Source organism: Chenopodium quinoa, unplaced genomic scaffold (genome assembly GCF_001683475.1).
Source record: "Chenopodium quinoa cultivar QQ74 unplaced genomic scaffold, ASM168347v1, whole genome shotgun sequence".
In the NCBI taxonomy this organism is placed as follows: Eukaryota; Viridiplantae; Streptophyta; class Magnoliopsida; order Caryophyllales; family Amaranthaceae; genus Chenopodium; species Chenopodium quinoa.
In genome coordinates, this window is record NW_018742914.1 from 5975438 (window position 1) to 5990886 (window position 15449).

Sequence of the window (15449 nt, forward strand, 5' to 3'; positions counted from 1 at the left end):
TATGCATTGTAGAAAGTAAATATAACAATTCAAAATATGAACGTAAGCATTAGTTTCCTTAAAGTGAATATAAGCATTTAAAAGGTGAACATATGCGTAAAAAATATGAACATATGCATTCAAGAAAGAGAACATATGCATAAATAGGCTTAATGAGAATATTTCATGAACAACAAATATTTACTATGAATATTTGCATTATGAACATATGCATAGGTTCCTTTAAATGTGAACATTACCTTTTTAGAAAGTGAACATAGACATAAAAAATATGAACTTATGCCTTTCAGAAAGTGAACATAACATTTCAAATATGAACGTAAGCATTGGTTTTCGATCTTAAAGTGAATATAAACATTTAAAATGTGAACATATACCTAAAAAAATATGAACATAAACATTTAAGAAAGACAACATATGCATAAATAGATTTAATTAATATTTCATGAACAACACATATTTACATTATGAATATTTGAAATTATATATGAACATATAAAATATTATTATGAATATAATGCATTTAATTATGAACGTAAATATCTGAAGAAATAAAAAATAATATGATTATGAAACATATGCATTATAAGTATTAAATGTTCATTTTTTTACGTGATCATTTTTTATTATTAAATGTTCATTTTTTTTCATGATCATATTTTTTAACTAAATGTTCATTTTGTAGAGCGTAGTGTTGATTTTGGCGGATCGCGGATATGTTGTATGGGTTAATTGCCAAGGTTCACACAAGAATTAGTTTGGCACCAATAAATTTTGAGCCCAAAATAAATTCAACAGGCCCATGCAATTATTGGCAATTAACGACTACTGTACTTGGTGTTTGACACTCTTTTAGTCTTTCACAAGAGTAGTGTTATAGTGATAATCTATCTTTGGGATTGGGTAAATATCATTTTCTCTAGAATTATTGGGTCTAATAAATTGTGTTTTACAAGTTTGTCATTATGTTATTAACTGGAAATACACTATTAACAAATAATAGAAGATAGAAGACTATATTTTGTATCACACTGCACAACTAAACAATGTATGTCTAAGCAATACTCATCACACATAGCCGCATAGGTGCGAAGTAATTGTGTAAATTCAACAGGCAGACCCATGCCACAATTTTTGTTTGACATAATAATTGAACAAAAATTACAAACTATTAGTGCGAAGTTGCACCTGTTGTCACCAAGAAAGAATCACTTTATAAGATCAAAAGAGATTCTATCCCAAAATCATATAAGAATACGAGGAGAAATCCTTTAGCTCTATAAAATGTTTAAATTTCTCTTAATTTTTTTTCTTTTTAATACGAGGAGAAATACACTTATATATGTTGTATGGAAATTTTATACTTCAACGGTTCATTTGTTCAACATCCATCTACAGGGACTACATGCATCTCAACCTAAATATTTTTCCGTTCTATCTTGATGTAAAGGAAGATGTAGAAAATTCATTTCCCGAAGTATTATAAAAGGAGTCATCACTCTTGCACAACACATACACAACATCTACCATACTTGGCCGCTTTGAGGGATCCTTATTAACACAAGCAACAGCCACATCCATCATAGTAATCAAGGCCTCAACTGAGCAAGATTCCGTTTGAAGGAAGTTGTCTATCCACTCCATCAACTTCTTCACCTTTTTGGTCTCATCATCAGTGTAGTCCCAAGTTTCATGGGCACTAGCCCAAAGTGCTTTTCCCTCCTGGTCGATGGCCTCCCTACCCGATAGCAACTCGAGCAAGACTACTCCAAATGAGAAGACATCCATCTTTGGAGAGACTATACCATCAGTTAAATATTCAGGTGCAATATATCCTTGGGTGCCTACAATGTGCATTGTAATAGCGTTACACCCAGACCGTGCTAACCCGAAATTGGCAATCTTAGCTCTCATATTGGTGTCGAGGAGAATGTTGCTGCTCTTAATGTCTTTGTGAACAACTTGTGGTCTAGTATGCTCATGAAAGTATTGAAGACCATTTGCAATATCGATTGAAATTCTTAGTCTAGCTTTCCAGTTTAATTTGCTCTTGTTTTCGTGTAGCCAAAAATGAAGAGATCCGTTTTCAATGTACTCATAAACTAGGTAGCACGTAGCATCTTCAGGGCAAATGGAAAATCCTTCCAATCGGACCAAGTTTCCATGATTCACCTGTAAATGACAAGAGGAAATGGTAATACAAGTTAATTACTTAATTTATATTCCTTCCATCCGAATTCAGTTGCTACTTTTTTTTTTTTTTTTTTAGAGCGCCACAAGAGCAGGGTGAGATTCAGTTGTCACATTATTACGTTAAGTTAAACAATTTTCAGTGATTCTTGCTCCCCAAGATTAAACCCAAGTCCAGGATACAATAAAATGAAATAAGTAATTATCAGAAAATTTTAAACTAAATTGAACTAGTTCATTAGCTCATTGTATACTACTACATATCAAAATTAGCATTATAAATACAGCTATTTAGCAGAAAAAAAATTCCAAAATTTACATGTTAAAAGTTATGCTACCAAGACAAACTAATGATTCCAAGATGTTCAATGATACAAAAATCAGTAGTGTTTTACATTTGATTAATTTAGTCTCATCCACTGTTCACTTATACTAGTTGCTAATTTGTACGAGGATGTCCCAATTTATCACGTATGTTTATCAAGTGTCAATTTGTAAATAAATCAACAAAAATAAGATTTTTGTATATCATTAAGTGTGACGTTTAATGAAAAGTTAATGATTTATTTACAATTTTACCACTTAATATAATAAACTTGTATTTTTCTATTACTCAACCAACCATATACGTAGTGAACAATCTTTAAGCAAAACTTCAATAATAAATTCTCAATTTCAAATAGATTAAAGTCAATATTGAGTCAACAATACACACCTATCATCCTTGGATATTCATATCTCATTCACTCTCATCCACTCATCACGGTTTACCATCTAATTTTATTCCAAAGGACACTTGTTTTTCCCCTTGTTTGAATTAATTTGAATACAAATTAAAAAGTCAATTCAAGCTCAGAGCATCTCCAATTAATTCAAATACTCATGGCGGCGGCCGCCGTGTACATATAGCTCGATTGTTGTATAGTGGTTCTAGTGGTATTTTAGAGAAATATAACAAATTAACAATGGGATTGTTTGGCAATCGGCGGTTGGTTATTGGCTTGTTTACTTGATTTGTTTGACTAGTTGGAACTATTAGTTGTATGTATTGGCCTTTTAAGTTAATTATCTAAGCCACTTGTTTACAAAAGTATTTGGTAAAATTATTTATAGTTGTTAGCAGTTTATTAGTGATAAAGTGAACCAACAAGTCAAAAACCAATCGAAAAACTACTCTTATTAGCTTTTGACTTTTGGCGGAAAAACCAGCTTAAAAGCCAATTAGGCAATTACCAAACAATTTTTTTTTTTTTTTTTCACATTAAATTTAGCTCTTTCTCTCATTCCCTCTCTAACATCATATCCTTTATTGTTAAATTTTTAAGGGGCTATGAGTTTTATAAGTGGTAATCACAATCTTTATTTCTTGTATAAAAAATTTATAAACTCTTCCATAATAATTTTTTCTTTGGAAAGTTAGGGTTTTTCATCACCTCTTTTGAGAGAGGATTAACTTATAAACACAAATATACGGCTTAACATTTGTTCTAATATATGTGAAATTGTTTCATTATAGAAGAATTGGATGGAAAAATTCATTAATTTCGTAAATATAATATAATAAATTAGATAAAATTATTATGAGGGTTACAACAAATCCTTAGATTGTTTTTCCAAAAAGAATGTAGATGAGCGAAAATGTTCCACAAAATAAGATTTAATCGACAAACGTAGTTTATACTTTATAGAAAGGAAATTTATTTATTTGATTCAATATGATATTATGAAAAACTTTAGTAGTTTTCGTATGTCTTTATATCAACGAATCGATCTTATTGTATTAAAAACTTAAACCTAAATACTGATTCATCAAAGAATATCAAAATTCACATAATCAACGGAATAATAATATTAAAACAAGTATGGAGTACAAAAATGAGAATACTATACCTTTTGCAAGATCTTTAACTCTTCATAAGCATTCCACTTCATCTTCTTCATAGCATAAAAAATCCCATCAATGCAACCTTTATAAACAGAACCATGTATCACCTTCCTCTCATCAAATCCATCAGTAGCCTTTCTCAATTCGTCGATTTCGAAAATCTTATACTTATCCAAAGTATCAGAAACATCAGCCAACAGCAAGTTCTGTTCTAATTGCTTCAAAATCCTCCTCTCATGACCTACATTCTCCTGCCGAATAATTTCCTCAAAATCTCTCTCCTTTGACTTTTTCCTCAAGTCAACTTCCCAATAAACTAATAACAACCCTGAAACCAAAACAAGCAATAAAACACTAACTCCTAATCCAACACCTAAACCAACAACAACCCCTTTATGATCACTCTTACTGTTCACCACAATTGTTTGATTACTGCCACTATTATTAGTCTGATTAGTAGGAACTCGAGGAGCAGGGGCCGGTTGAATCGGCTGAATGGGTTGATTAAGCTTAACAAGTTTCGTAACCGGAACGAAAATCGTTTCATAAACTTCAGGATCATCCCCATTTAAATCAGCAATAGATTGCCTAGTTACTCCAAACAAAGATGCAATAATATCCAAATCATCATCAGGCTGAAAAACATAAGTAACCAAGAAATTAACATTATTCCTCAACTGGGTATTATTAGGACACTTACAGAAAATAGGAAAATAATAATCAACCCCAACAGAAAGATTAAGAGGTTTAGCATCAGGGTTAATAATTTCAGTAGAGTTGTAACTAGTTAGATAACCAAAAATTCCAGTAGAAACTATATAAAAATTGTCATTTGGTTTAAAAGTATAGGACATTTTATCAAAAGAAAGGGATTTAAGGGTTTGATTTTGAACAGGGTGACACCCACATGAAATGGGGATGAAAAGGGGTTGATTTGGGAGAAGAGATGAAGATGGGTTTGAAATATTACTGGGTTTTGCGATCGAAAGTCTGCTGACATTGAAGATATCACCAATTGAAGCAAGGTCTAAGAAATCAGGGGATTTAGCTCTGTATAATACATAGGTTTGACAGGGGTAATTGGTGGTTGTGCTGTTGATTGTGCAAGTGTAGCCATTTGTAGTTGGTTCAGATTTTGAATTAGATTTAAGGTGGATATATATTCAAATTTTTAGAGCTAAAATATTAATAATTACAATTGAACTTGTGTATAATTTCTGTAAAAAAAAATGAACACGAAGTACTTTAAAATTGAACAATTTTGTACAAAATGAACATTAAGTAGACTAAAAATGAACATATTTTAACGATTTATTTTAGCTTTATTTTTCGTAAATTTATTATATACAACGAATTTGAACTTATATAAATGTATGAAATCATGTTCATTTTAATATTATATTAAATGTTCATAATATTATTTGACGTGTTAATTTTTTCACGTTTTTAATACTAAATCATCAAATATTTAATGTGCTCATATATTTTTACGAAATCTTCATTGTATTTGGTATGGTCTAGCTATTTTATGATTGTATGATAAATGTTCATGTCTAATATACTAAAAGTTCATTTCTTTTTTTTAATATGTTCACTTTTTATTACTAAATGTTCGTTTTTTTAGGCTTTCATTTCTTATTACTGAATATTCCTTTTTTTACGTGTTCATTTTTTACTAAATGTTCGTTTTTAAGGTCGTGGTCTAGCAAATATATGATTATATGATAACAAATGATCATTTTTTTTATAACATGTTCACTTTTTAGTATTACATGTTCATTTTTATTATTAGATGTTCACTTTTTTGAACTAAATGTTCCTTTTATAGAGCGTGGAGTTGATTTGGGCCGCACTGGGCTTCAGCTATAATAGCTACATTAGTATGTAGCCAATACCCATTGCTTGAAATTCTGCCCAAAACTGACACTTTTCGGGCCGAGATAACTTTGATAAGATCTACACGAGTCCAATTGCCCAAGCCCGACCATGCCCAATGTGTGCCAGCTTGCATTCCTTAGGCCGGGTAAGTTTATTGCAAGTTTTGAGCAAAGTCTCAACATAGTCTTGCATAGAGTTTGGAAAAGCAAAACTCATGTTAAGACTTTGCATGGGGAACAAATGCTGCAATATTTGGTTGTTTGCCAATCAAAACTTGCCACCTCACCAACCAAGATGGAAATTCAATCCCAATGGCTAGTTTGCATGTAAAGATACTTAACAAAAAACGAATATATTTTGAAAAGGTTAAGTGAGTTGGAGTGAGTCTAGGGATAATTCGTGAATTTGGAGAAAAACTTGTATGAATTTGAATAATATAAATGTATTTAAAAGTTAGTGGAAAACTTATGTGGTAAAGTCTAGAGAACAAGTTTCGATCTGGGGATAAACTCATCAAAATTACTTTATTTATCCGAGCTTTGTTTTATCAGGTTGTTCCTTATTATATGTATACATATATATGTATATATGCTGACCCATGACTCATACTTCTTTTGCAGAAAGAGTCCATTCCACAAGAACACAGGAGGTTCCTGATAAAACCATATGATAATAGAGGGATCAACCCTTTAGCCTAATAAAGTATTGGGTTTTTCTACACAATACCCCTAAGGTATTCACTTTTCCAAGCTGTGTCCATGTCCACCCATTTTCAAAATTCCACACTGTAACCCTAAGGTACCAAATTCTTTGATTTGAAAATCAAATTGGGGGAAAAATTAGGGTTTTCAATTGTTTTGAACCAAATTCCTTGATTTGAAAACGAAAACAACAATTAACAACTTTTTGTAATTTGAATTCTATGAAACAAAAGCCCTAAACCAATTTTCAAAATTTCAATTCGAATTAAACTCCTCCATTGCATTGGAACTCTTTCTTTGGTGGTGCACTAGGTGGTGGTGGGCCTCCGATGGGTAGTGGTGGGGCTGTGATGGGTGATGGTAGGGGTCGCTGGCGAGGTTCGGCTCGCAGGTGGGGTTCGACGAGTGGCTTAGCTGGGGTGTGTTGGTGGGTGGTGGGTCGTGAGGGTTAGGATTTGGTGGTGAGGAAATTAAAACTAACGGCAATAGTTAACGGCAACTTAACGACAGGGGTACATCTATCTTACACATTAAAGGTGCCTTGGGGTTACAGTGTGGAATTTTGATTTGGGTGGATACGACTTGGAAAAGTGAATACCGTAGGGGTACCGTGTAGAAAAACCCTAAAGTACTTAATTCTCTTTTTTTTTTCCTTAATGTGAGACACTTACATGTGTTGTTTGGGAATTTTATACATCAAGAGTTCATTTGTTCAACAGCCATCTACAGGGACTATATACATGCATCTCAACCTAAATATTTTTTGGATCTACCATGATGTAATGGAAGATGTAGAAAACTCAGTTCCCGACGTATCATAGAAGGGGTCATCACTCTTGCACAACACGTACACAACATCTACCATACTTGGCCGCTTTGAGGGATCCTTGTTAACACAAGCAACAGCCACATCCATCATATTTGTTAAGGCCTCAACTGAGCAAGATTCTGTTAGAAGGAAGTTGTCTATCCACTCCATCAACTTCTTCACCTTTTCGGTACCATCATCAACATAGTCCCAAGTTTCATGGGCACTAGCCCAAAGTGCTTTTCCCTCCTGGTCGATGGCCTCCCTACCTGATAGCAACTCGAGCAAGACTACTCCAAATGAGAAGACGTCCATTTTTGGAGAGACTATACCATCAGTTAAATATTCAGGTGCAATATATCCTTGGGTGCCTACAATGTGCATTGTAATAGCGTTACACCCAGACCTTGCTAACCCGACATTGGCAATCTTAGCTCTCATATTGTTGTCAAGGAGAATGTTGCTGCTCTTAATGTCTTTGTGAACAACTTGTGGTCTAGTATGCTCATGAAAGTATTGAAGACCATTTGCAATATCGATTGAAATTCTTAGTCTAGCTTTCCAGTTTAATTTTGTCTTGTTTTCATGTAGCCAAAAATGAAGAGACCCATTTTCAATGAACTCATAGACTAGGTAGCAAGTAGCATCTTAAGGGTCAATGGAAAATCCTTCCAATCTGACCAAGTTTCCATGATTCACCTGCAAATGACAGGAGGAAATTAAATTGCATCATGAGCTAATTACTTCATGACATATTACTACATGCACTCTGATCATATAACAATCCAATTATATATCTTAGTAATCACCCAAAAATGTACTAGAAGTATATTTTACATGCTCTAGGGGAAACAATTCACCTAACTACGGAAATTTAGCTCTTCCCCTCTCAGCTCTCCGATCTATAACACCCTAGACTCCATTACTGAATTCTAAGCTAGAGGGACTTTTATCGGATTTTATTTTATAAAAACTCTTCCTTTTCTAAAGTAAATGTATTTTCTCCCTTAAAAGATAAGTTCTTTTACTTTTTTCTACAGCACGCAAGAACTTTTATTTTATATTGCATTGTGTACTTGTATTAATTGTAAAATTTGAAAACCTATATATGTTGTCTACTAAGTATTAAGTAATTTTTTTTATTAATGAATTGATTTTTCTATTAAAATTAAAAAAAAATAAAAAAATACTCCGTACTAAATAACTAATATTATAGAACATGTTAAAAATGAGATATACCTTCTGCAGGATCTTTAATTCTTCATAAGCATTCCATTCCATCTTTTTTATAGCATAAAATTTCCCATTAATACAACCTTTAAAAACAGAACCATAAATCACACTCTTTTCATCAAACCCATCAGTAGCTTTTCACAATTCATCAATTTCATAAATTTTATACTTATCCAAAGTATCAGAAACATCAGCCAACAGCAAATTATGTTCTAATTGATTCAAAACCCTCCTCTCACTACCTTTCCTTGCATTCTCCTGCCTATTAATCACCTCAAAATCTCTCTCCTTTGACTTTTTCCTGTAGTCAATTTCCGTATAAATTGACACCCCAGAAACCAATACAAGCAACAAAATACTAACACCCATTCCAACACCTAAACCAACAGCAGCCCCTTTATGATCACTCTTAGAGCAAGTTTAGCCCCAAGTCTTAAGACTTGGGTGACATCATCATTTTGAGTTTTAAGATTTGTACTTAAGACTTTTCGTATTTTTCTTTAAAAATCTCAAGCAAGTCTCAAGTTGAGTCTTGAAATTTCAAGACTCAACTTAAGACTTGAGATTGGGACCCACTTCACCCACTTCATTTTTATTTTTATTATCCCTTTTTTTCTTTTACACTATTCTACATATAATATGTCAAATATTTAAATCTTAGGGCTAAAGTGATAAATTTGTGTAAATCTTAGTGAGTCTTAACAAGAATTTGATGACATCATTTTCAATGAGGACCACAAAAAATGATGTCACATCCAAGTCTTAAGACTTGGGGCTAAACTTGCTCTTACTATTCACCACAATAGTCTGATTACTCCCACTATTAGTCTGATTATTAGGAGCACCAGGAGGTTGAATTGGTTGATTAAGCTTAACAAGTTTCGAAACCGGAACGAAAATTGTATCAAAAACTTTAGGATTATCCCCATTTACATCAACAATAGACTGCCTAGTTACTCCAAACAAAGATGCAATACTACTCAAATTATCATCAGGCTGAAAAACATAAGAAACTAACATTATTCCTCAACTGGGTATTATTAGGACACTTACAAAAGATAGGAAAAATATATTCACCCCCAACAGGAAGACTATGAACATCAAGATTTGGGTTAACAATTTCAGTAGATTGGTAAGTGGTAAGATAACCATAAATTTCAGTGGAAACATAATAAAAATTGTCATTTGGTTTGAAAGTATAGGTCATATTAGCAAAAGAGATTGATTTAAGGGTTTGATTTTGAATAGGGTGACACCCACATGAAATGGGGATGAAAAGGGGTTGATTTGGGAGAAGAGATGAAGATGGGTTTGAAATATTACTGGGTTTTGCGATCGAAAGTCTGCTGACATTGAAGATATCACCAATTGAAGCAAGGTCTAAGAAATCAGGGGATTTAGCTCTGTCTCTGTATAATACATAGGTTTGACAGGGGTAATTGGTGGTTGTGCTGTTGATTGTGCAAGTGTAGCCATTTGTAGTTGGTTCAGATTTTGAATGGTGGATTATAATGAGGAAAAGTAGCAGAATTAGACAGTTGAAATTACTCAAATGAGAGATTTTTGGCAACACTTTTTTTGGGATTCTTTGTATATATTTTTTTAATGTGTTATTTATAGGTGAATTGGTGAATGTGAATTGAAGGAATGAAGGTATAATCTGTATTAAGTTTAGTGAATTCTCAATAGTAGAATTGTCAAAAATTGGTTACCCTGCTTGGCTGCTATTCCTATTATAAGTTTGAATGTTAGTTGCAGAAGTACTAGTCATGGGAGTTTGTTATTTATGGGGCTCTTTCTAATGAGGAGAATGTGTCTTTATTCTTGAGATAAGGATGTGTTAAGACATTGAAAGTGGTTAATCAATTGCACAAATTGAATGGAACTCTGCAGAAGAATTTTCTTCTTGTATTATCTCTCTCTCTCTTGTTTCTCTCATGTTTTTATGATTGCCTCTCAAATCTAAATACAATATTAAGTCTTGCTCTTAAAGATGGTTTTGGACGGTGTCATGTATTAGGCTCGCATGCGTGCTTTGGAATTGGTTAGCTCACCACTGTTTACTTGCTATGTTGAAATTCTCAAAAGGGCGGTTTAGATAATCGTCTAGACGTGATCATGGGCCAGACTTTGCCCAAAAAATTGGTCTATTTCAGGCTGAAAAAACCATGCCCAAACATGCTATTTCGAGCCAAAATTTTGAATAAAATTGATTTTTTAGTAACTCAAAATCCATTATCTAAAAATGGCCTGGGGTAGTTTCGAAATTCTGCTCAAATTGGCATTTTTTAGGCCGAGTTAGCTTTGATCAGGTCTACACCAGTCCAATTTACCCATCTCCATGTCCCATTATGTGTTTATGCCAATATTATTTTATTTATGCGTGCTTTGATCCATCATGCTGTTTCTTATCGTATTTTTCCAAATATACATACGTAGTATGACCTAAGCCTATCACACATAGTGAGATGTCAAGTTGTGTCATTCGTATTTTTTCATATTAGGTTACATAGAGCCGCAAGATGGCCTAACCCATTATCATTTTTCTATATTTTGTCCACCTTATCTTAATAGAGGTTAATAAGTTTTGAATTATTTTTAAAAAGGCCCCGATAAGAGAAAAAAGGACAAATTAAGTTTAAATTACAACTAAAAAAAAGAAGTTTAATAAGGTCAATTAAATTCAAATAAGTGAAAACTGGGAGCATAAGAATGCACCCAACCCTCACTATGTAAGACTATAAGAGTATTACTACATTCATCCCAAGATAATTGATACCCTCATTGTGGTCTTCAGTACTTTCATATGTATGTTTGGTAGCTTTAGGAACAATTTATTTATTTATTTTAATTTTTTCCACACATCTATAATTAACACCCTTTGGCCAAGAAAAAACAAATGTAGTAGTACATATTATTTGGACAGAGTACATAAAAAGCCACCAAAATATGAGACTATCACAAATTTCTCTATATATAATCTATCATCCCGCTAACAGCCTAACACATGCTTTTTCTTCGCCTATAATACATTATTATTTGCATTTGTTTCTTTTATACCACTAAATAACTAAATAAGTTTAAGGTAAACAACTAAAATTCATCTATAAAGCAAGCAATCACATATTTATACCATCTACAGATCAAAGACTACACCACTACAGGCAGTATCTCAACCTAAATATACCTTTTTTGTTCTACCTTGCTGTAATGGGAGATGTAGAAAACTCATTTCCTGATATGTCATAGAAGAGGTCATCGCTCTTGCACAATGCGTACACAACATCTACCATACTTGGCCGTTTTGAGGGATCCTTATTGACACAAGCAACAGCGACATTCATTATGTTTGTCAAGGCATCAACCGAACAAGATTCCTTTACAAGGAACTTGTCTATCCACTCCATCAACTTCTTCACCTTTTCTGCTTCATCAGTGCAGTCCCATATTTCATGGGCACTAGCCCAAAGTACTTTTCCCTCCTCGTCGATGGCCTCTCTACCTGATAGCAACTCGAGCAAAATTACTCCAAATGAGAAGACGTCCATTTTTGGAGAGACTATACCATCAGTCAAGTATTCAGGCGCAATATACCCTTGGGTTCCTACAATGTGCATTGTAATAGCATTACACCCGGATCTTGCTAGCCCGAAATTGGCAATCTTAGCTCTCATTTTGGCATCGAGGAGAATGTTGCTGCTCTTAATGTCTTTGTGAACCACTTGAGGTCTTGTATGCTCATGGATGTACTGAAGACCATTTGCAATATCAATAGAAATTCTTAGTCTAGTTTTCCAGTTTAATTTTCCCTTGTTCTCATGTAGCCATGAATGAAGAGACCCATTTTCGATGAACTCATATACTAGATAGCAAGTAGCATCTTCAGGGTCTATGGAAAATCCTTCCAATCTGACCAAATTTCCATGATTCACCTGCAACCAACAGGAGGAAATTGTATCAAGATTAAAGATATAAATCATTCTATTTCCACCCGAATTCAATTCACATTATCAGTTTAAATTTAAGGATTTTCAGCAATCCCCCCTCCTTCCCAAAAAAAGCTATAAAGAAGGTAAACCCAAGTCAAAGAGACAATGAAATTAAGTAGCTAGTCTAAAATAAACTTGCAGACTGATTTGAACTAGTTCATTGTATACTGCACATCACATTAAGTTCATGATAAGAAAATTTAAAACAAACATTTGGCAGAGAAAAAAAAAATTCTCAAATTCATCAAATATTAACAAGTGATGCTTCCAAGACAAACTAATGATTCCAAGAAGTTCAATAATATAAATCATCAGTGTTTTATTTTAATTCAATCTAAAACGCTGTCCACTGACATTAGTTGCTAAATTATTCAACCAGCCATATAAAAAATTCTTTAAGCAAACCTCCAATAATAAATTCACAATTTCAAATAGATTATAGTCAATAATGAGTCAACAATTAACACCTAACCCCTAGTTTTAATATTGGTATACTTGTATTATTTAGTCTCAGCTAAGCTAAGAAAACCGCCTTTCTATGTCTTAGACTCTAATCCACATCACGGTTTTCCTCTATAATTCCACAGGACACTTGTTTTTTCCCCTGTTTGAATCACACTTCAAAGACTTTTCTACTACCTTTTTTGGTCCCCCTAATAAATCATACTCGAGGTACTTGAAATCACATCAAAGAGCTAATTCAATTTATAGTTTGTTTGGGAATTAGGATACAGCAAGCTCCTGACTCGTGAGCTCGGACATGAATGAAGTAATTAATGGATGAGTGTGGCCTGGTGCATAAAGCACAATTTCGGAGGTAAATTCTTATATCTAAATCCAATGGCTCTAGTGATATTTTAAGGACTTGTGTGCTTCTTGCTGATCCAAAGATCAACCTATCAACTCTCGAATATACATCATCTAAACAAAACCTATTAATATCATATCCAACATGACAGAATACTATATGAATTCATATAACAAATCAATAAATTATCCAAGAACACACTAGACAAATTATTTACAAACTCCGGGGACAATGATTCTTGTGTAAACAAGGCTGCAAATTAGCATATGCTCCACATATAGAAATACTTTATAGCTGAACTTCAACATACTAAATACATACATAAAAATCATCACAAAATACACAAAAGTAACAGAAAATAGTAAGATTGAAACAAGGAAAATAAATAGATATACCTTTTGCAAGATCTTTAATTCTTCATAAGCATTCCACTTCATCTTCTTAATAGCATAAAATTTCCCTTCAATACAACCTTTATAAACAGAACCTTGTATTATCTTCCTCTCATCAAACCCATCAGTAGCTTTCCTCAACTCGTCGATTTCGTAAATCTTATACTTATCCAAAGTTTCAGAAACATCAGCTAACAACATATTCTGTTCTAATTGCTTCAAAATTCTCCTCTCACTACCCTTTCCTACATTCTCCTGCCTACTAATTACCTCAAAATCTCTCTCCTTTAACTTTTTCTTATACTCATTTTCCCTATAAACTAACAACCCAGAAACCAAAACAAGCAACAAAACACTAACACCCAATCCAACACCTAAACCAACAACAGCCCCTTTATGATCATTGTTTCTATTAACAACAATTGTTGATTACTTCCACTATTAGTCTGATTAGTAGGAACACCAGGGGGTTGATTAAGCTTAACAAGTTTCGAAATCGGAACGAAAACTGTATCCATAGGCTTGAAATTATTCCCATTTAAATCAACAATAGACTGCCTACTTACTCCAAACAAAGATGCAATACTACTCAAACATCATTAGGCTGAAAAACATAAGTAACCAAGAAATTAACATTATTCCTCAACTGGGTACTATTAGGACACTTACAAAAAATAGGAAAATTATAATCAACCCCAATAGTAAGATTATAAACATCAACAGTAGGGTTAATAATTACAGTAGATTCCCAAGTAGTAAGATTACCATAAACATGACTAGAAACATAATAAAAAGTGTCACCTGATTTGATTGTGTAAGTCATATTAGCAAAAGAGATGGATTTAAGGGTTTGATTTTGAACAGGGTGACACCCACATGAAATAGGGATGAAAAGGGGTTGATCTGGGAGAAGAGATGAAGATGGGTTTGAAATATTACTGGGTTTTGAGATTGTTAATCTGCTGACATTGAAGACATCAGCAATTGAAGCAAGGTCTAAGAAATCTGGGGATTTAGCTCTGTATAATACATAAGTTTGGCAGGGGAAATTGGTGGTTGTGCTGTTGATTGTGCAAGTGTAGCCATTTGTGGGTAGTTGAGCTTTAGAATGGTGGATTATGTTGAGGAAAAGTAGCAGAATTAGACAGTAGAATTCACTCAAATGAAGAGTTTTTGGTAACATTTTTTTGGGATTTTTGTGAAATTTTTTCAAAACTCAAAATTTGGCTGTCATATTTATGAGTTTGGATGTGAACTGCATTAGTAATGGTCATGGGAGTCTGTCATTTTGGGGCCCTTTTAAGTTGAACAATTGTGTTTTCACTCTTTTCAGATAAGGATGTGGAAGACTGAAAGTGGTTAGTCAATTGTACAAAGTTAACAGAACTGTGCAATAGAATTTTCTATTCTTCTTTTTCTTTCTCATCTTAAATACAAGTATGAGAGTTGCCTCTCAATACAGCCATACAGGTCCTGTTCTTAAAAATATTCTTAGATCCAACAACAAATTACTAGTATATAGCTATTGAAGACATAATATGGATATTACCAAGCTAATCTTGGTT

The 15449-nt window shown here is 33.2% G+C and overlaps 2 protein-coding genes and 1 pseudogene across 2 annotated transcripts; all 3 read right to left on the reverse strand.

The window, feature by feature from the left end:
* Positions 1–1103: 1103 nt before the first annotated feature.
* Positions 1104–5229, reverse strand: LOC110728028 (serine/threonine receptor-like kinase NFP; the record flags this gene model as incomplete). Its single annotated transcript, XM_021907633.1, has 2 exons — positions 1104–2172; positions 4081–5229. Coding segments are annotated over 2 exons (1887 nt in total), but the record flags the coding sequence as incomplete, so codon positions are not given.
* Positions 5230–6991: 1762 nt separating this feature from the next.
* LOC110727686 lies at positions 6992–10400 on the reverse strand (annotated as a pseudogene).
* Positions 10401–11643: 1243 nt separating this feature from the next.
* On the reverse strand, positions 11644–15235 carry LOC110728029 (serine/threonine receptor-like kinase NFP). Its single transcript, XM_021907634.1, is given in 4 exon segments — positions 11644–12627; positions 13888–14313; positions 14316–14479; positions 14482–15235. Coding segments are annotated over 4 exon segments (1911 nt in total). The 5' UTR covers positions 15068–15235; the 3' UTR covers positions 11644–11892.
* Between the last annotated feature and the right edge of the window lie 214 nt (positions 15236–15449).